At 46.8% G+C, this 21281-nt stretch overlaps 3 protein-coding genes across 11 annotated transcripts; 2 read left to right on the plus strand and 1 right to left on the minus strand.

Moving 5' to 3' along the window:
* The first annotated feature begins 359 nt into the window (after positions 1 to 359).
* LOC123111791 (uncharacterized) lies at positions 360 to 7169 on the plus strand. Of its 5 annotated transcripts, none has more exons than XM_044532670.1 (19): positions 365 to 907; positions 1004 to 1101; positions 1254 to 1389; positions 1540 to 1668; positions 1742 to 1864; positions 1975 to 2072; positions 2224 to 2359; positions 2506 to 2595; positions 2711 to 2812; positions 2899 to 3003; positions 3091 to 3222; positions 3314 to 3445; positions 3537 to 3644; positions 3737 to 3832; positions 4763 to 4946; positions 5062 to 5189; positions 5310 to 5380; positions 5741 to 5872; positions 6926 to 7169. In XM_044532670.1, exons 1-18 carry the CDS (start codon positions 475 to 477, stop codon positions 5858 to 5860), a joined length of 2421 nt encoding a protein of 806 aa, XP_044388605.1. In that variant the 5' UTR covers positions 365 to 474; the 3' UTR covers positions 5861 to 5872; positions 6926 to 7169. The 5 variants fall into 5 exon arrangements, 4 of the variants coding, with proteins under 4 accessions (XP_044388605.1, XP_044388603.1, XP_044388606.1 ...); XM_044532668.1 differs by having other exon boundaries at positions 366 to 907; positions 1969 to 2072; XM_044532671.1 differs by having other exon boundaries at positions 368 to 907; positions 1969 to 2072; positions 3546 to 3644; positions 6926 to 7167.
* Positions 7170 to 9937: 2768 nt separating this feature from the next.
* LOC123111792 (uncharacterized) lies at positions 9938 to 13563 on the plus strand. 5 transcript variants are annotated; one of them, XM_044532674.1, is made up of 4 exons: positions 9948 to 10158; positions 10314 to 10561; positions 11148 to 12073; positions 12601 to 13563. In XM_044532674.1, the coding sequence occupies exons 3-4, from the start codon at positions 11172 to 11174 to the stop codon at positions 13097 to 13099; spliced, it is 1401 nt and encodes a 466-aa protein (XP_044388609.1). In that variant the 5' UTR covers positions 9948 to 10158; positions 10314 to 10561; positions 11148 to 11171; the 3' UTR covers positions 13100 to 13563. The 5 variants fall into 5 exon arrangements, with proteins under 5 accessions (XP_044388610.1, XP_044388609.1, XP_044388608.1 ...); XM_044532673.1 differs by having other exon boundaries at positions 10321 to 10561; XM_044532675.1 differs by lacking the exon at positions 10314 to 10561 and having other exon boundaries at positions 9938 to 10158.
* A 175-nt stretch (positions 13564 to 13738) lies between these two features.
* LOC123111793 (THO complex subunit 6) lies at positions 13739 to 20513 on the minus strand. The gene is made up of 12 exons (XM_044532677.1): positions 20178 to 20513; positions 19981 to 20087; positions 19794 to 19870; positions 17647 to 17692; positions 17472 to 17532; positions 17258 to 17311; positions 16999 to 17079; positions 16865 to 16904; positions 16472 to 16578; positions 16252 to 16362; positions 14175 to 14291; positions 13739 to 14059 (listed from the first exon to the last, which is right to left on the minus strand). Exons 1-12 carry the CDS (start codon positions 20439 to 20441, stop codon positions 13964 to 13966), a joined length of 1161 nt encoding a protein of 386 aa, XP_044388612.1. The 5' UTR covers positions 20442 to 20513; the 3' UTR covers positions 13739 to 13963.
* Between the last annotated feature and the right edge of the window lie 768 nt (positions 20514 to 21281).

The following is a 21281-nucleotide window of genomic DNA, read 5'->3' on the forward strand; positions in this document are numbered from 1 at the left end:
CTGTTTCGGGAGTCCATAAAAATATCTTAGAATCTTTTACATTGTAAAATGTAGTGCAACTTCCCCCTCAAAAAAATTTTTAGTGCAAGCAAATTGTAAGGAAACCTATCTATGGATTGCAACGAACAAAACGACAGATCAAAAATCTCACGCCGTTTTTTTTAAGGAATATAATCCTCCAGAAAACATGACTTGCACATCAACTCAATGTACCACAAGGTTTTACGTTTCTTGCGTTTGAAAGGCGCGCTCTACTGAAAGTAGCTCTTTTTTTTTTAGAATCTCTACTGAAAGTAGCCTGAACAATGGCCGTGTGATCCGTCTCTTTGGCACAAAATTCGTCTTGGGCTGGGCTGGGCTGAGCTTCAGTGCTTTACCATTTCAGCCCCGCTGCTTCCCTCTTCTTCTCTTCTCTCCGTTTCCAATTTTGAATTCCCGTCGAGTTTCTCCGATCCCCCACTCCGCCTGTCCGCCATGGACCCGGAGCCGCAGCGGTGGGCGGCGACGTACACCACGCAGCTGAGGCAGAAGCGCAAGGCCTACCACGACGGGGTCCTCCTCCTCCGCCCGGACTCCCGCCGCCTCGTCCTCCTCGACGACGCCGGCGTCACCATCGACGCCAGGTCCCTCCGCGCCGGCGAGTCCGTGTCCGAGGGCGCCTCCGTCGAGTTCCCCTGCCACCTCGTCGACGTCGGCGAGGCCCAGCGCGTCCCCACCACCGCCCGCCCCGGAAGGCCCTCCGAGCCCGCCGCTCCCAGGACCGCCTACCGCGGCGGCGCCAGGGCGCGTCACAGCGCGGCCAGCACCTGCGCTCCCCGCGCGTTCGTGAACCCACCCAAGAGCGGCGCCGGCAAGACTGAAGCCGCGGGCTCTGGCTGTGCCAGGCCTGCCGGTTCGACGTCCCAAGGTTTGCGCGTCACCTGTTCTACGTATGTCCTGTGGAGGCTGAACAAGCTGGCTCCGCCCTGAGGGTTGAACATGTAGGTTGCGCTTTTGTTTGCAGAGTGGAGCGCGATGTACACCACCCAGGTTTCGCAGAAGGCTAAGAGGTATCACGACGGCTTCGTGAAGCTCGTTCAATCTGGGTTGTATTCCAAGCAGGTAGGATGCAATGCACATCTCTGATAAGTGTTCTCCATTCGTATATCAAAGCTCGGAGATGCTAGTTAGTAACCATAGGCTGATTGGCATGCGGTCAGTTTATTTCGGGTGATAAAATGTCATGAATCATCGCGTGAATTGAAATGTTTCAGATCGTGTTGCTGGATGAAGAGGGCCAAGTACTGGGGACCAGGCACCTCAAGTCAGGGGAGTGTGTGGAAAGCGGCAAGAAATGCAGTTTTCCTGGCTATCTGATTGAGATCGGCGAGGCCACAAATCTAAACAAAGGTTGGTATCTAGTACAGACTTCTGTGCCGAATATGCATGTTTGCCTCCTTAGACTTTCTGACTTCTTGTTGCGAGTTAGAGAATAATTCCTAGAGAACATTTTCTTTGCTGTCACTGAAAGGATGTGTTTCTGCATTGATAAATATGAAGGTGGAGAACCTAAATCTTCAGAAGAATCCATGGTGCAAACAAGACCGAAGAGAGTCGAGAATGCGAATAGCAAAATGGGAATTGGCACAACAAGTTCCCTGAAATTCATCAGTCCACAGAAGTTCCATTGTAGGTGGACTTGAAGTTACACATCCTTTCAACATATCATAGTGAGAACCTCATTTGTCTCAGCAATTTGTAGGTTTTGACGAGAGTAAATCAGAAGCCACGTCTAGTTTTAACAAGCCAGAGCTTGGAAAGAGTGAAATTGCAGCTGCTGGCAGCACAGGGAGCCTTATGGGTTCAGCAGACTCAAGTTTCAAAGGTTAATGTGTAGCCTCTTATATAAACGATGCTTGTGCTTTGAACATGTAATGTATTATTTTTATTATATATCGAGGCTTATATGGAATGTGCATCCTTTTGTAGAAATAGAATGGAGTGTCTTATACACTGCCCAACTATTTCAGAAGGCAAAGAAGTTTCATGATGGTGTTATAAGGCTTGTGCAAGCTGGTCCAAATGTAAAGCAGGTTAGCAACTATAGCTCAGCTCTTAATGGACATGCTAATTTGAGGTTGGTATTTTATGATAGCTTTACAGAGGAGATGATGTTAGATTATATCAAATCAAATGCTGTGATGACTGTACAAGGTGTTATAGCTGTATTAACTGTATTTTCAGATTCTTTTACTGGATGAAGAAGGTGGAATGCTTGGCACCCGATTTTTCAATTCAGGTGAATCTATTGAATGTGGAAAGAGATGTCAGTTTCCTAATTATATTATCGAAGTCACTGAGCTCAGAAATAAAATGAAAGGTTAGTTTTGTTCGTGCTTAAGGACACTCATTTGTATCCAGCTTTCCCCTTATAATTCTCCATCTGCAAATAGGTGAGTTCTAAAAACATACTTTTTTGTTCTGTAACATGTGAGATTTCTTATTAGTTTGCTAATTTGTATGCAGATGTAGAACATACACATGCTGCTGGGGAGGCTTCAAGTCACACAGTGCCTAAGAGTGGAGAGAATACGCGTGAAAAGAAGGATGACAAAAGTAAATCTCCAAAGTTTGTTAGTCCACTCAAGTTCCATGGTTACACGAACATTAGATGTGTCTTCCTGCTTACCACATATTCTATTTGCAATCATTCATCTGTCTCCACAATTAGCAGATCATCGGAAGAGTAAAACAAGAAGCACTACTGACTCTAACAATCCACTGGTTGGAAAATCAGCATGTAGTAACATGGGCGATCCACTTAACTTTCATGGTAGCTGAGCTTAACTTAATAATCGGTTTGTTCTATCTTCTGCTGCATGTATATCTTAATGTAGTAAAGCCACTGTTTGTTTCCAGTATTTACGGATCTCCAGAGGGATAAACCAGATTGCACTGTTGGTTACAGAAGAACAGACCCAGGGTCAACATCTAGTGACATCGATAATCAACATAAATTCAATGGTACCTGGGCTTAATTTTACACACTATTTCTAATACTTTTTAGTTGCTTATATATTTTTATGTAGTGAGACTGCTGGTGGTTTCCAGATTTTGCAGATAACCAGAGGGGCACATCAGAATTTTCTACCGGCTATAGCCGGCTAGAAGTTGGCAAATCAACATTTAATGACCTGGGAAAATCAACATTTGGTGGCATGGATGATCCACATAAACTTGATGGTACTTGGGATTAATTTTACACATTGTTACTATTTCTGCAGCTTCTTGTATACTTTTCTGTAGTGAGACTGAGACTGCTGGTGGTTTCCAGGTTTTGCAGACACCCAGAGGGGTACATCAGGATTTTCTACCAGCTATAACCGGCCAGAAGTTGGCAAACCAACATTTAATGACCTGGGAAAATCAACATTTAGTGGCATGGATGATCCACATAAATTCGATGGTACTTGGGATTAATTTTACGCACCATTACTACTTCTGCAGCTTCTTGTATACTTTTATGTAGTGAGAGTGAGACTGCTGATGGGTTCCAGATTTTGCAGATATCCAGAGGGGTAAATCAGGATTTTCTACCAGCTATAACCGGCCAGAAGTTGACAAATCAACTCTTAATAGAATGGATGATCCACTAAAATTTTGTGGTACTTGGACTTGATGCTCATACTTTCATCCTAGCTCTACTACTGGCTGGTGTTTGAATGCAAAAATAACCATGTTTCTCCACAATTTGCAGGTCTTCAGGATGGCAAATCAGTGTGTCCCACTAGTTTTGTCAGGAGAGAGGTTGGAAAATCAACATTTGGCAATGCTGATGATTCTTTACGGACTGGTTTGTACCCTTTACTGAACTGCTAGCTTAAATATATCTTTGCATAGTTCCTTCCAGACAAGACAAATAGGAAGAAAAATAGGTTAGTTTGTTATGCACCTGTGGTGAATGCCACAAGGACAGTGGACTTTTGAGAGGCAATTTACTGCTATTCCTTGGACTAGCCAAGAATCATGGATACACACCTCAAATATGACAATCCGATCAGTTGTTATACAAAGAGTGAACATATTAACATGTAAAACAGTAACTGGTTACCATTATGAAACAGATTACAGCTGGCATTGTGTAATATTCCGTACATAACATGTAACGCCAAAGTTAATGGTGAACAAGTAGGGTTTGTTATTCGAGACTAATGCTCAGCTAAGGTGGGTTTGAGTAACTCCACAGTACCAACTCCAAATTAGTTTGATATAGTTGTCAATTAACAGTTCAGGATGTTCGATTGCTTCCACCATGAACTCGTGAAGTGTTCAGTTACATAGCACCGTGAAGCAACTGTTTCAGAGTCGTGATGTATGGAAAATGGTTCTTCCTTGTTTCCTTTAATTCGCTTGATAGGTAAACAGTAAATTTAGACACATGATTCTGTAAACATTACAAGCATTAAAATTTGGAACAGCCATGGTTTATTCTTCAGTTATGCACATTTTCCTCAACTTGTTCTTGCTTATTATGATAAGACTAATTGACAATCAAAGTTCCGAACGTCATAATTTAGAAACAAGTACTTAAAGGCAAAGTAGGATGCTCATTCTGAAGGAACTATTTTTTCGGAAGGTGCCTGCTTGATCCTTGTGGTATCAACTTGGATGGCTTGCACAACTGCTCCAATTCATGTATATTGATGTGTTTGCACAACTACTCCAATTCATGTATATTCATGTGTTTTTATATTAATAACAATAACGTCATTTTGATCTATAGCTTCCCAAATACTATCTATCATGAAGCCCCCAGCTGGATTGTCTCACTTTGCTACCCAGCTCCGTACATCAGTGCAATCTTGCTTGAAGCTGGATACTGCACATGCAAAGAACTCAGCAATCACTCATAATAGGAATGAATTATCAGGGAATGCTTATCCAACTTACAATCATCAGGTCATCATGTAAGATGTTAATGCTTTGTTTCATGTTTAAATCCTAGAATATTGCCTTATAGTGAGGCTCCAACATGACAAATAGAATAACAAGTGAATATTGACACTAATGATGTTTCTGTAGGAAACCACCAGCTTTTGATGCTTTGGACTTGGAATTGATAGATCTCCCAGGATCTGAGATGTGCAATGCAAACGAGCAGAAACTAGAATCGTCAGGCAATCTTAACACTGTAAACTGTAATGGTACAGGTAAGTTTGCTTCAGTGATTTTATTCGCACCGAGACCAGCTTATACATCTTACAAAGCGTCTGTGCCAGTGCCACCGAGACTAAACGACAAATTCTGCCATACTGGTCTGTACTTGACAGGTTCTGCGCCAATTTCGAATGTCACTAGCATGCCAAACTTGCGAGAAGACAAAAGCGGAACTGCAGATCAGGTTTGCACCCTATGCTGTCGAAAATTTTCCCTGAGGCCTTGTTCGGTTCCTTCAGATTTGAAGGGGTTTGGAGGGGATTGAGAGGGATTAAATCCCTACAAGTCAAAATCCACCTCAATCCCCTCCAATCCCCTTGTGGGAGGGATTAACCGAACAAGCCTGAGGAGGAAAGTTTTAACACTGAATTTGAGGAAGTTACTGCTTCAGCTTACTGTCAAAATATTGTGTGCCCACATCTGCAGTTTCATTCTCATCAGATCAGGCTATGGAAGTTCTAGTTTTAGTTTTACGTCATCAAAAATTTCTTGCACATACTATTACTATGTTAGTCATTTGACTTGTGCCATTGTGCGTCTGCAGCTCGGTGCAAATAACACAGCAGAGGACCCCAAATATGACAGTGGCCCTTCTCGTACATGTAGAGATCCCACGATCCAGGATTTGATAGATGACTGCCCTTCTTTTGATCTTGGCTTCTAATGGAAGTGGAAGGTACAGCTCTATTGTATACTTTATACACCATAATCTTTACTCCTGCAAAAAAGCTCTATTTTATACTCCATAATCTTTACTCCTAGAAAGATGTCCACTGGTAACAGCGGCCCGTTCACCTTTTGACAGTGTGAAGTATGAACCATCAGACCTGGATCAAACTTCCCTAAAAAGAAAAGAAAAACTGGGTTCCACCTCCACCTGTCTCTCTCTCATCTTCGTCAGCAATTATATGCTGCCCCTGACCCTGCTCCTCCTTATTGGCACATCATTTCGGCGCGATGTGCCCAATAATATATGATGTTAATTCGGAGCAACTCAGCGATAATATGGGAGTACCTAGTACCATTAGATAACACAATCTGGGCTATTTGCTTCACATCTTGCACATGGTGACGCATGTCTGAAGTTGACCCTTGTCTTTGCTTTGATCGGTAAAACTTCAGTTCTGACTTCTGACAAGGCATATATGGACACATAGCCAAGGAGGCGCAGCTTCTCTGAAGACATGAACCGGTCACCATCCATGACTTGGTAGAATCATACTGACCCACGTAACAAAAACCCACGCCTTTCACAGCAGCACAGTAGAAGTTTCTGCCGCCCCCTTTCGTCTCGCGGGCAGCTGGTCGCTGCAGCACGTGGTGGTGAATTGGATTCACGCGCCTACGTCCCAGTCGTGGACCAACAGCTGCTGGATCTATCTATGTACTGTCGTTAGGTAAAACCAGCGGCTGCTACATGCCCAATAGAGCATGCAGGCTGCAGCTCACAGCCCAATACATACGAGGCAACTTCCATGCCTAACCCGTGTACACTTGTTCGCTTCTCTGCTGCCAGATGGGAAGCTGTGCAAAGCTTTTGCACGTTGTCTCTCTAAAAGCCTTGCACGTAACAGGAAAACGCACAGCCTGTGGCAAGCCAAAGATTTGCTCTGTTCAGTCCATTCGAGATGTACGCTTGGACGGCTTCGGAAACGAAAATATCTGTGCAGAAACTGCTGACTCGTGTGGTTTCATTTGCTTGCTTGCTGAGCTTTTGCTTCGCGTGCAGGGTGCCGTGCATGGCTTGGGCGGACTGTGCCACGAAACGATCAAATCTCTTGATTGTTGGCGAGAGATCGGGCAAAAGCGGCAGTCCTCTGAAGAAATTAAGCGCGTTGAGCGGGGAGAAGAATGGCTTTACGTGTGGTGTGGGTGTTCTTGATTGCGCACTGTACAGTTTTACTCTCGTCTTTGCCGTTGTTTATGTTTACGTGTGGATGGCTTTACCTTTTGTTATATATATATATATATATATATATATATATATATATATATATATATGTTCTTGCTGTGAAAAGCCATGGATGCTGTTTATAGAATGGAAATCTTGTGAAGACTTTGCTGAGTTTTACATTGTTGGCAACTGTGGACATAGATGTTGTCTTGAGTCACACGACTTGTTTGAACAACAGAAATCCGTACGGGCTACTTTGATTTGCAGGATTTCTAAAACAAAAGAATTGGAAGAAGATGACATCATAATGTCACGTGCTCTTTTTTTTTCGGAAAAACTTTCAATCTATTCATCTTCAATCATGGCAGTACAACGAAGACCAGAAATAAAAATTACAACCAGAATCGTAGACCACCTAGCGACGACTAGAAGCACCGAAGCGAGCCGAAGGCGCGCCGCCGTCATCGCCCCTCCATCGCCGGAGCCGGGCACAACTTGTTGTAGTAGACAGTCGGGAAGTCGTCGTGCTAAGACCCCATAGGGCCAGCACCCCAGAACAGCTAGAGGATTAACATCAAATAATGTTTTCACCTGGTTTTTCGTTAATTAGTCGGGCAACTCTCTTCTACTCCCTCTGTAAAGAAATACAAAAGCATAATGTCTACTCCCTCTTTAAAGAAATACAAGAGCAATAGGGAGTATCTTTTTTTTTAGTGAATCAGGCCATAAGAGACCGTGTTTTAAAATAAATAAATCCATAACATAACACAAGAAATCCATAGAAGAACCTTGAGGGGGCAGTCGCATTCTTCCAATCAAGGAGTTAAGGAGTTCCTCGCATAGGTAGATTCTTTTTTCCCTCCCCCCGCCCCCGCGCCGCCCCTAGCGGGCATCTCGGGGGGTGATTCCCCTCCCGCCGGCGTAACCTCCCTCTCTCCATCTTCTCCTCGCCGCCGCACGAGGCTGGCGCCGGGCCATGCCTGGGGCGCGGTCTGGGACTGCGGCGGCGGGGCCGGCTCCGCTCCGATCTGCATCGGAGGGTCTTGGATCCGGGCGGCGGCCCCTGGCGAGGCTCCCTGTCTCCTGCGGCGGGCAGTGGGGTGGGCGTGGTGCCGGCGATCTGGTCGGGTGGCCGACGGATCTCCGGTGGCCTGGGGCCTCGCGTGGCTGCCTTGGCGGCTGGCGGCGCCAGATCTGGCTGCTGGCCTTCTTCCCTGCTCGGTGCACTTCTCCTGCGAAGGTCCCTGGGTGTGCTGGATGGCCTGCCTATGGGATGCGGGCGATTTTGGTGGTCGGGATCCAGATCGGGGGAAACCCGGGTCGGCTCCGGCCGGCCGCGACGACGACGACGCCCGCGGGCGCCGATTTCTTCATGGAGACGTCTGTCAAGGTCTGCCCTTCCACTCCCCACCACCTAGCTTCTCGGGTGAAAACCTAACTCCGGTGGGCGGCGGCGGCGTCTTTGGCGCCACGACCTTCTTGAAGGCGCCGCTTTGAGGGCTGGGTGGTGGCGGGCGCTGTTTGGGGTCGGTGACAGCTGCCGACGGCGTGCCCTTCTTCGCCCAAGCCTCCGCTTTTCCTCCGACGCGTCCAGGTTCTCCTGGGGGCGTCGTTTTGGAGTAAGTGTTGGCTGGGGGGATGGTGGAGCGGTGCTCCATCTCACACATTGATGGCGGCGGATGTCGGCGGCATGGCGCTGTGGAGGCTCGACGTCCGATGCACGGAGATGGACTCGCACAGGAGGAGGTTGCTGTTTGGCGTCATGGTGGCGTCAATGGCGGAGTGGCCAGACATGGTAGAAGCCTCAATTTGATCTGAAGACGGACCTGTGGAAGATGGCGGCGACGACACACGAGTGCGTCTGACCGGATTATGCCCCAGACCCGGTATGTGGCTCGGCTGGGGCTTCCGAATGTGTTTCGGCTTCCGGCTTTTGATGTTAGGTTTACGTGAGTGGTCTGGGTAGTGGCCCGGCTAGCACCCCTTCATCATATTGGATAGGAGTAGTGGCATATGTTGCCAAGATGGTGGATTCAGGCACATTGGTGTAATACTTTGTATGGTCCTCGAGAATAATCAATAAAGTGGCCGTATGCATCTTCCAGATGCAGAGGCCGGGGGTCATCTCCTTTTCTAAAAAAAAAAGAACCTTGAGGGGATGAATTATTTTTCTTCAAGATAGAGCATACAAACATATTCATAAATAATCCTAAAGGCTCATTTGATTCAAAGGATTTGCATAGGAATTTTGAAGAATTAAAACGTGAAAGAAGCATACCTTCTACTGCTGGAATACATTCGTAAAATGAATTGTTTTGGTTGGCGGAGTGAGAGGGTGCTTGGATACAAGGGACTATTTTTAGTCTGACTAAAAATAGTCTCTTTTAGAGGCTAAAGTTCCAAGCATCCTTGACTAAAGAGAGGCTAGGACTAGTCTTGAGGCTAAAATCTTTTAGTCATGGGAAACCTACTAAAATATGTATTAGCTCTCTCTCTCCTCATTTAATTCCTCTCCTTAGTTCTGGATTGGAGGGTTTGGAGGATAATAAATGCTCAATAACTAGAATTTAGTCTCTTTAGTATTTGGATCCAAGCATGGGTGAGACTAGCAAGTTTTAGTCCCACTACTTTTAGTCATGGAACTAAAACGTATCCAAGCATGCTCTGAGTCACACACCTGGCTCAGGTGGAAGGTGATGTGGCGGCATCAGCGGGGCACACACGTCCCCACACACACCGCCCCCTGCCTACCCCACCCCTCACACCACTCCAAGCAGAAAACAGCAGCAAATTAAAATAATAATAGTAGTAGTACTCCAAAAGAGAGCTGGAGAGAGAAACCTATGGATAGGATTCCACAGATTCCCATCGAGATCGAGGAGGCCGCGAGACGGCACGGATCCTCCCAGTCCCAGTCCCAGTCCCATTCCCCCCTCGCTCGCCCCCAGGAACGGAAAACCGCGGAATAAAATCGTAGTCAAAGACGGACGGGGAGGACGAACAGACCGGCAGCGGAAATCCGGCTTTCGGAAGCACGGCGCTGTCAGTCGGCCGGCCAGCCAGCCAAGGTAAGAAGAGGCGCGCGCGCGCCTAACAAGAAATGACGAGAAAAATTCTTTCTTTTTAATTTCATTTCACCAGTAGTAACAATGATAAGTAACTAAAATATCTGTCTTTGCGTCTGATTGTTCCCCTTGCTTTGCTTTCACGTCATTCTCCGGAGGGAGCAGGCAGACAAGCAACGCAACGCAAGGGAGCTCCGATCCCATCCCCTGCCCGCAGTCTCCGCTCTTCTCCCCCCTTCTCCATTTATTAGGACTTGTTGATCCACTCATCTCACCTACTAGCTCGTAGCCGGCCGCAGGGATCAGCATCTTCCTCTTCGCCGCTCAAGTTTCCAAGCGCCTGGCTCAGAATCTTCATCCCGTGGGTGGGGCTCACTCGTCCCGGCTCCATTTCTTGCCGATCCAGGTCAAGCACGCTCGCCTGAAAATTTCTTGGTCCATGTCATGCCATCATTTGATGGAGTCGAGGTTTGGGGTTGAAAAGATGCGTCAATCCGATCTGTTCAGTGGGCCAGATCCAGTCGCCATGATTCCTCTGCTTCCTTGATAGGGGTCGGGGTCGGGGGTCTGTCGGCGGCGATACTTGCGTAGTCTTTTACTACTACTCGTACTTCCCTTCCAAAGTCACTCCCACTGGAATTAGTAGCAACGGTTACTTTCTTCTTGGGCGATGGATGGAAATAGTAATGGTTGCTTCCTTTGGGCCTTTGGGGAAGCAGCATACTCGGATAGATGGTACTACTATCATTTACAGCGTAGCACTGTCCTATATCTGGCATCTAAATTAATTTCGACGCGAAGCGGTTCACTGGGGACGTTCGTGAATGGTTTACATCATAAGCTAGAGCTCATCAGATGATTTTTGGGAATGTTTGTGAGCTGCGTTGTGGCTCTCATCTCTTAAAGGGAGAACGTTTTGCTGATACACTACTATTTTCACTTTGAAACAAAAAGTATGAGCTAATGCTGATGGTCAACTTGCTGATGTGCAGGCAGACTTTTGACATGCGAGACTGATGGCGGCGGCAGAAGCGAGAGCTGCTTGGCAACGGGCTGCCAACCGCTGCTTGTTTCAGGAGGATGCAAAGAGAGCTCCAAAATTGGCCTGCTGTCCACCGACAATGCAACAGCATGAAGCAAACAGCGGGAACCCCACCAGTCCGCGAGACTGCCACATCCCGAATTTCATGCATTTGAACTGGAACCCGATGAACTCCAATCAGCCGATAGATGCCTGGTTTCTTCAGCTGCAGCCCAATTTCGGGTGCCACAAGGTGCTTTCTGGTGACCATCTGAATTACATGGGCGGAGAAGCCACTGCCAAGAAAGTGGACAGTTTCTCGCCAATCTCTACGCTTGACGACATAAACACAAAGAAGAGTGAGTGCCCTTCTGAGCTACCATGGATGGTTTCGACGGCTTTTATGAAGCAAACATCTGAAGCACCTTGCGAAGGGTGCCCTCAAACGAGTCTCAAATGCAGAGGAAATCCGAATGACTTCCTTCATGAGGATAAAGAGGTTATGGACTTCAAAACTTTTGATCCTTTGTTTCCAAAGAAACCAAAGAAGGCATGCTATGAGATGGATCCACCTTGGGAACAAGAGAGGAAGTGTCAGCCCTGGTGGCAAGTAGCTGATGAGGAAGGACTGGCTTCGCTTGTTGCAGAAAGAGCAATGCAGCACATTGAGAACAATGATCTGCCAAAACCCACTCAGATAGTGCGTATTCATGGGGCAAAATTGAACGGTCATGAAAACAAGGATGGCTGTGGGAATTCATTATCTTCTTCTGGTAAAGAGTCGCGGCCGCAACCACACGACACTATGATGTGCAGCTATAGCCTCTCAAGCACCAATGAGACGAATTCATCTGACGGTGGAGGCTGGCAACAGTCTCACAAAAATGATGCACATGGGTATGTGTTTTCATTTGTCTTGTTTCATAACCATCAAAACTACAACTAGGAACCTGCCTTTGTATAGATTTGCACGCTATTCATACTTTCTTTTTTTTATGTAGTTTTTCACTACAAGGAGTCTTTTATAGCTCCATTGTCTACATATTACACCCAATACTACTTAGGCTGAAATTGAAGGAACAGCCTGTTGATTTAGTTCCAGCCTGTATATGGTAGTAAATTAATGTCAGTCCTTTGCGCGTTGTCATAATCAAAATTGCAAGCCAGTTAACTTGTTTTCGGTAATTTTGCGACAAGAACAAAAAACTTATTATGGATAAGAGTCAAATGCACCCGGGTAAAAGTTGACTGAATTTAATTTTAATGTAACTTGGCATCATGTCCACTGATGTCCTTTTTATGCCTCTTTTGTATATTGTTATTATGTTATTCCTGGAAATACCTCAGGTGCCCTTTCCTTCATCCAAGCTTCTTCCAGATTTCTGTGCATTTATTTATATCATTACATTACATTTGAAATGCAGGGGCACGCAGGATTCATATAGTAGTGGTGATCATACACCAGGCAGCAAGCCCACATATCAGAATCAGAAAGACGCCGAGAGGGCCCAGCTACTGGACGCTCTTCGCCATTCGCAGACACGGGCTAGGGAAGCCGAGGTGGCTGCCAAGAATGCTCATGATGAGAAAGACCATGTCGTCAAGCTATTGTTTCGTCAGGCCTCGCACCTCTTTGCGTGTAAGCAGTGGCTGAAAATGCTGCAACTGGAGAACATATGCCTCCAGCTCACGCTGAAAGAGCATCAGATAGCAGCCATGTTCCCGGAGCTTCCCTGGACGGTGATGAAGGAGGAGAAGGCGGAGCCAGAAGAGGGGCGGAAAGGCAGGGCAAAGAAGAAAGGCAGGAGGCAGAGCAAGGAAGGTGGCTTCTGCAAGGCCATCATGTTTGCAGTTGGCGTAGGCATCGTCGGCGCGGGGTTGCTCCTTGGCTGGACCTTTGGGTGGCTGCTGCCCAGGTTGTAAGTTCTTCTACCTAGCGTGCAGTTCGACGAATAGGTGGTGGTAGGTAAAGAAAGCTCCCGATATCTGCTTTGTGGAGTAGGAGGATGAAATGATGGAATTCTTAGAACCACTCGTATTTGGAAGCCTTGCTGGTGATATCTTTCTCTCCGCGGTCCACGCCACGCCTTCGTGTATATATAGGAAGGGTTTTAGTGTACATATTTGCCAGAAATGGGTATTTCTGGCACACCTGTTGGTTCCATGGGTGATGGGTTGAAGGTGTAAATAGTGTGCCTGAGTGGTGGTGGAACTCCAAAATCAGTCGACTTCAACGGTGTGTAAGCCTGTACTGTAAGTATGTCTGTCTTCTTGATGTAAGAGGAGTTGTATTAGTCGCTGGTTGGTAGCGACTACATGTAAACCTGGGCTGTACGCCTATAACTTGGTTCTTTGTTTAATGTATGTAAGCGAAGTTGTATTACTCAGCTTGGTGTTGACTAACTGAGCACACAATTTGGTGGCAATTGCATCTTTCTGTTGTTCTTGTTGACAATTTGAAGTTACCAAGAGCTATTTTAATCTCAGAAACCAAATTTATCGAGCAGTAAGAGTTGCAGGAGTAGCTCTTTCTTTCTAGCTAACTCCAAAAATGAACATACGTGAAACAGATTGAGACGGATTGTATTGAAACCTCCAACAGAATATCTAGAACAAGGACATTTACAAAGAATCTATCCTTGTCAGGAAATCATTCCGCAGACTGAACTGAAACAAGTATTACAACAGTGAGGGGGGAAAAGAAATACAGTTTCGCGCTCCACTGACTAATGTGGGAGTGGCAAATGGAAATTGCACAGTAACGCTTCATCAGCACTCGGTAACTGATTACCTATCCAGGCCACGGCAACGAAACGCGCAAAGATGGCTCCCGAATCCAGAGATGACATCCACCAGACCTCCATGCCCAGCAACAGCTGCCATCTGTAACGGCATTGGATAGCGAGTGAGAACACAAGTTCCAGCCCCAGATATTGGGAGATGATGCAGATCCAAGAAGTGGTCTCGAATGAGCACCAAAAAGGACATGGATACATACCCCAGATGAATGCATGGAGACGGAAAATGCCGACGGAGGAGCGCACTTTATTTGCGAAACAACAACCCCGTTGATCGTGAAACGGGAGAGCGCAGGTTCAGCGCCAACCGCTAAAATCTGAGTGGACATGGATGAAAAGGAAAAATGCCGAAACGGTTAGCATCCTATTGGAAGCAAAAGAGTTGAGATATACCATGCATGCCACTTTGTGTTTATATTACTCATCACCCCTTTTCACATAAATAGTCTGGTAATCTCCAATAAAAGATAAGGTGAAAACAATGGGGTATTTCTTGGAAGAAGATACGGACTATTTTATCTCTATTTGAAGTGTCGTCCTTATATTCTCATTTCAATTCTCTCATCCAGCAACATTAAACAACAACAACAACAACAACAAAGCCTTTAGTCCCAAGCAAGTTGGGGTAGGCTAGAGGTGAAACCCATAAGATCTCGCAACCAACTCATGGCTCTGGCACATGGATAGCAAGCTTCCATGCACCCCTGTCCATAGCTAGCTCTTCGGTGATACCCCAATCCTTCAGGTCTCTCTTAACGGACTCCTCCCATGTCAAATTCGATCTACCCCGCCCTCTCTTGACATTCTCCGCACGCTTTAGCCATCCGCTATGCACTGGAGCTTCTGGAGGCCTGCGCTGGATATGCCCAAACCATCTCAGACGATGTTGGACAAGCTTCTCTCCAATTGGTGCTACCCCAACTCTATCTCGTATATCATCATTCCGGACTCGATCCTTCCTCGTGTGGCCACACATCCATCTCAACATACGCATCTCCGCCACACCTAACTGTTGAACATGTCGCCTTTTAGTCGGCCAACACTCAGCGCCATACAACATTGCGGGTCGAACCGCCGTCCTGTAGAACTTGCCTTTTAGCTTTTGTGGCACTCTCTTGTCACAGAGAATGCCAGAAGCTTGGCGCCACTTCATCCATCCGGCTTTGATCCGATGGTTCACATCTTCATCAATACCCCCATCCTCCTGCAGCATTGACCCCAAATACCGAAAGGTGTCCTTCCGAGGTACCACCTGACCATCAAGGCTAACCTCCTCCTCCTCACACCTAGTAGTACTGAAACCGCACATCATCCAGCAACATTGCAAATTATAATTTGCCAGCCACAGACTAAAGAGCATTAAAGACAAGTCGCCATTTTATTGCATACTTTCTGCACTTGTGTGTGGTGGATCTCGAGAGGAGATCCACTAACATTTTTTCTGACCTGCAAAGTTTGTATTATGCAACTGCTTGAGAGCTACTTGGTCTTGGTTTGGCAGTCAACCAAATCTCAAATGCTTGGAAAAGGCTACTGGTGTCTTTAGTGATAAATTTCAAACAGTCTTCTGTGATAAAACATACACCAGCAGGAATTGTTGTTCGCCTTAATCATATCAGATGCATGGAAATGATTGAAGTAATTGGATATGTGGGTGTCTAGTTTGTTATAGCCATAGTGCTTGCTAAACTCAGTAAAGGCAGGCATATGTCTCTAATATTATTGTCTGTCCACCTTTAAGCCAATGACGAACCGCGTCTAATGATGGGCATTGAGTAACCTTGGAAGTTCACCATACACTGATCATTTCCTGCCTATCTACAAACTAGTGATGAGCAATTTCTATTAATGAGCACTGGATAACCTTACCAGTTTACGAGGCATTACTATAGTGGATGTTTCTTATCCATCTTCAAACTAAATAGTAGTTATTTCTAACAATGAGCATCGAGCAACCTTACCAGTTTACTGGACTAGTTTAGTGGCCATCTGAATCATGAGTTACACTGAGTCATTGACCAATTTATTGAACAAAAAGGAAGGTCCATTGACCATTTTTACTAAACGTGTTCTCGGTTAAGTTATGGGTTTTAGTTACTGTCCTATTTATATTTTGAATCGGTGAAAAAAAGGAAGAAGTGTTCTTCTATAAAACTCATAGTTATGAGCATTATAAAAACTGTTCTATTTTCAAGTTTTATTCCAACCTAGCCAGCTAACTGAAGGTCTTACTTGGGCAGGGAGGAAACAAATGAACATGTACAGATCAGCACTTACTTGATTTTTGTCAAACAACAAATCTTGAACAGGAGCACCACAATCTGCGTTGAAGATGCACTCATTTGAAAGAAGACTCCAAACTGATATACCACAAGAAGTACCACAAGCCTGGGAATAGTACAACCCAAAAAAAAAGTAAGCTACATAACGTATAGCAAAAAACTTGGCTAAAACTAACAAACACTTGGTATCTATATAAGCTAAATGTGCCCAATACCAGCCAACTTTCACTCGCATCAATGGCAATGCAACCGACCCACGAGCCCTCAAATTTCTTGTTCTGTACTGGACGTATCGTCTGCGTACACTTCCCACTTCTGCAATCTGGAGTGTCCACAAAGAGCATGAATAAGCATGATAACAGAATAAAAGCCTGCCAAAGTTGAACTTATATGATAAATTTTGTTAGCATGTTGCGTCAGTCTTATGGCCAGAGAAGTAAAACTAATAGGAGCAGAGATTGCTATAGCATGCTGCGTGTTTCTTCTTTGAACGAACTAGAGACGCAGATATTGCTGCCAATACCACTAGGAACTGGAAGAGCACAGATAAGCCATATTTAAACAAAAAACAAATACAAAAACTTTCTCGAATTGAGAGGATTGCTCACCCCAGATACGGGCTGTCCCATCCTCTGATCCAGTTACCACCTGAAAAAAAGCACAAGTTTGTCCATTAAAAGCTATGGCAAAATCTAGCAGGTTTTCATAAGATAATGTTACAGTACTAAAATAATATGCTAACCTGGTGGTTTGCCTCACGAACTGCGATACTATGCAAATAGTCAGTATGCCCCTTAAAGGTCATTTTACACTTTCCACTTTCCTGAGACAAGCAGACATGATCGGAACTATTGTCAGACACCTCCTCAAGCAGTCACATAGACCATTAATACTATGGATATGGAAGCTTGTGACTTAAATGATTCTTAGGCAGAGGCATATTTCATTTTAATTAATTCAGGACTTCTAAATGTGATGTTTTACCTCAAGAAAATACATACCACATCCCAGCAATAAGCACATGCATCACCCGCTGCCGCGAAAAGAGATCCATCCTGTTTGAAAGAAGCGTAGTGGAGAAAATCAATATCCAACGGAACCAAATAAGGAATCAAGCATTCTACAAGAAGAATGAGGACAGATTGCACATAAGAGGTTGGTGTGCTGGTTGCTTTCTTCAAACAGTGTGAAAGTATGCAAATATGAAGTACTGATCTGTTTGCTAATTGCAATGGCATTATTTTCTGGTATTGGAGACCGTGCACCCCAAGGGCCTCTATAAATTGACAGAAACATATATGAAAAAATGGAGGGCGAAAGAACTGGTGTATTCCTCAGGAACAAAGAACTATCAGATCTGCATGTCCAATTGTTTAGTATGGAATCTTACTCATGCTGAGGGTTAACCAAGTCAAGTATTGGTTCAACATGATCCCCTGGGGAAAAATGCAATGGTAAAATATCATGAGAAAGATCAAAATAAGTGCTCTGCCTATTAATAAATAACCATTATTTTTTAGGTAGCTTAGCTAGACAGATGATTTGTTTCAGTCTGCACTCATAGTAATATATTTGACTCAACTCGTAGGCAAATTATCAACTTTTTCATCAACGCAGGCCACAGTGATAATATTGACACAAAGCATCTGAAAAGCATTTTCAGTTTCATAGAAGTGAGCACAACTATCAAGCACTTCTACAATTGTTGATTTAGGTTTCATTCATGCTGTAAAATAGTAGTAAGGCTATACTTCTTCATTGAACTGCTGTAAATCAACTATATAAGATTAGACTGAGACTATGCACGTGAAGCTGAATGTGCAGGATTGACATCTTTGCTAGTAAAAAAAAATGTAGCTTTTTCTTCTTACTCAAAGTGAGCAACATTCCCCCCCCCCCCCCCGTTCCCCCGTGCCGCTCCCGCGAGCGGCCCGGGAGGAACCCTAAATCGCGCCGCCGCCAGCCCTCCCGCCCCGCCTCCCCACTCCCTCGCCGCCGCCAAGGGATGCCGCCGGGCTAAGCCCGGGCGGGTCGGCGGCGGCGGGGATTCTCCCCTCCTCTCCAGGCACCAGGCGGCGCGGGACGCCAGATCTGGCGCGGAGGCCCTCACGCCGGCGTGGTTCGCGTGCCGGCGGCGGGCGGGGGTGGCTCTGGCGAGGCACGACGCGTGCGTGGCTCCCGTCTGGGCGGAGTGGCGCGGTCTTGCTCCGGGTGGCACGGGGCGTGCCGGCGGCGTCTGGGTTCGGCGGTGCCCTGCTCCGGGCGGCGTGGCGCGGCCCTGCTCGGCTTGGCGCGGCCTTGTCCGGCCTGTGGCGCCGTGGTGGCTCCCTTGGTCGGCTGGCTGGCAGCCCTCCTTTGCGCGGATCCGTGGCTCTCGGGCCAGATCTTGCGCGTCGGATGGCTCCCGGTCGGGTGCTGCGGGAGGCTGGTTCACGGCGGGATGCTCGACGGCGGTCCCCTGGATCTACACGAGGGGTGCAGCGGGTGAGTGGATGTGGGTGGTGCACTGATTTCGTCGGAGGCGGCAGCGCATGCGCAGCCATGGAGGCGGCGGCACTGCGAGGCTCGGCTAGGCAGGGCCTGGCGAGCAGCGGGCGCCCGACCACCTACGTGTGAGGTGCCGGCGGTGATGCCTCGGTGAAGTTGGCGCCGAAGTGTGGCTGGTGGTGCGTGTCAGGTCCATTTGTGTGGCAGTCCCTAGGTGCGGGTGAAGGCCATCGCGACGGATCTGGTCCCCACATCGATTGATGGTTGCTGCGGTTCCTAGTGTGCTGAAGGTGGTGGCTTGAGGCGTGCTTCCTCGGCAGTGATGTGTGGCTCCGACTGCAAGTGGCTGCAGTGTTGGCGGTGTGAGGCATCTTTCGGGGCTGGCCGAAAGCTTGGTGGCGTGGAAATGTGCAATGCTACGGATGAAAATTCTGTTCGGCCTTGGTCGGACCGGCGTCGATGGCACCCGTGGGTGTCACTCCCCTTCCTGGAGGCGTCGCCGAGTGTAGCGCCATTGTTCACGGTGCCTTGTATCGGCAACCATCTCCGGGGCGAAAGCCTTGATCCGTAGGATCGGCACGATGGCGGCGTCTTTCTGACGCTGTTTCTCTGTTGGGAGCTTCGTGCTTGGAGATAAGAGGCCCTATGTTGCGCTCCTCCGGCGTGCACCGCTACCCGAATCGTTCTTCTCTGGCGCTATGTACGGTCGTCGCTGGCTCTTCCTGGGAAGCTGGAGTTGCTGTTCTTCGATGATCACCGGCGTCGGTCGAGACGCGGCGAGGATATCGGTTTTGGGTAGGCTCTGTTTGTCGTAGTGTGTGTCGTGTGTGGTTTCCTTACTTGTGTCGGGTGTGGAGTTGTGCTACGCTCGCTGTTCGCAGCGAGAGGTAGATGTGGTTGTATGGCTGTATTTCTCTCCTTCTATAAAGCTAAGGTACGCAATTTGCGTACCCTCGAAAAAAAAAGTACATCTATGTAAGAACAGCTAGTTAAGCCCAACTCCAACTAATCTAGCAAACCAAGCCACGAAGGAGAGCTCGGGTACATTACCTTGCAGAGAGAGTGGCAGAAGGCAGCTCTGCATCTCGTGCCATCTCCAACCCCGGATGTGGCCGTCATCCCCGCAGCTGTCACAAGCAATGTATCACGTTGTAAAATTTCCTTCTTGAGAACACTCATGGCCGCCAATCCCACGGCACCAACAGAGAGGAATTGGTGAGAAAGAAGAAGCCTTTACCTGAAGAGCAGCGGCTGAATCGGATCGTTGTAGAACTTGGCGTCGTAGACGGGGCCGCTGTGCGCTTGGACGATGCAGACGGGGTCGACCAGCGCGGCGGCAGCCAGCTGAATCAAATCAAGGGGAACGGGGCGTTTGTACACACGGAATAGAGAAGGGGTGGGGGGAAGAAGGGGGAGGGAGGGGGGAGGCGAAACCTGTGGGGCGGCGTGGGCGGAGGCGGAGGAGGCGATGCAGGAGGACAGCGAGAAGGACGCGAGGGATCCGTCGCTGGAGGCGGCGGCGAGGAGGACGTCCGGGTCGGGTTCGTCGCGCTGGTCGTAGAAGACGGCGCGGAAGAGGGTGCGGCAGGAGAGGTCGCGCTCCCGCAGGATGCCCCGCCGGTACGCCGCCTCGTCCCACTCGCGCGCGTCGAGTCCTGGCTGCGCTTGCACCGTCGCCGTCGCCGTCGCCGCCGCCATCTCCTCGTGATTCTTTGCTGCTGGCTGCGCTGCTGCTTCTGCTTCTGCGTCCGGCAGTGAGGTACAGGGGGGCACAGGTCCAGGAAACAGCGGCTGGGCCTTGGTAAGAGTGCGGTGGGCTGGGCCGGGCCTCACGTATATGTGTATTTCTTTCGAATTTAGAGGCAAACTGTCGAGAAGAGTTTTTTGCAAGTTCAAAAAATAAGTCTAGTAGAGTTTGCCTGTTTATATATGATCTCTTCATAGAATTGCTATGCACGCGGAAGGAATCCTTGGTTTCGATTTATTTGTGCTTATGAAAATTTTGTCGTTGTTCTTTTTAGATGTGGATCAAACGTCAACAATATTACACTTTCCATACACAAATTTACCCTGTTCATATTTTTAAAACCCTCTTACTAAATTAGGTTCCTTATAGAAAATTTAGAGAAAACTATAAGTTGAGAATAGGCTTATAACTTTTGTCTCAATTCAAGTGGTTCAAATTTTTTGACCAAGTTTGTAGGAAAAATATTCACAACTACAATATCAAATATCTATAATATAAAAATATATCATTGTCTATTTAGTGGTACTAATTTTGTATTTTATATATGTTTAAAGTTTTTCTATAATTTTGGTCACATTTTGTACCGTTTGAGTTGAGAGAAAATTTATATGCCTTCTTTTCAAAGACAGAAGGAGTACATGATATCTCATCCATTCGTGCTTTTTTCCAAAGTGTTGATGGTACAATTTGGGAGTTAGTATTTCTTTTTTTTAGAACCGGGCTTTACCCTTTTTCATTGTAAAGAACAGAAATACAACCAGTTCTAACAGAAGAGTCGTGAGAAGGGAAAG

Source organism: Triticum aestivum, chromosome 5B (genome assembly GCF_018294505.1).
Source record: "Triticum aestivum cultivar Chinese Spring chromosome 5B, IWGSC CS RefSeq v2.1, whole genome shotgun sequence".
Taxonomy (NCBI): Eukaryota; Viridiplantae; Streptophyta; class Magnoliopsida; order Poales; family Poaceae; genus Triticum; species Triticum aestivum.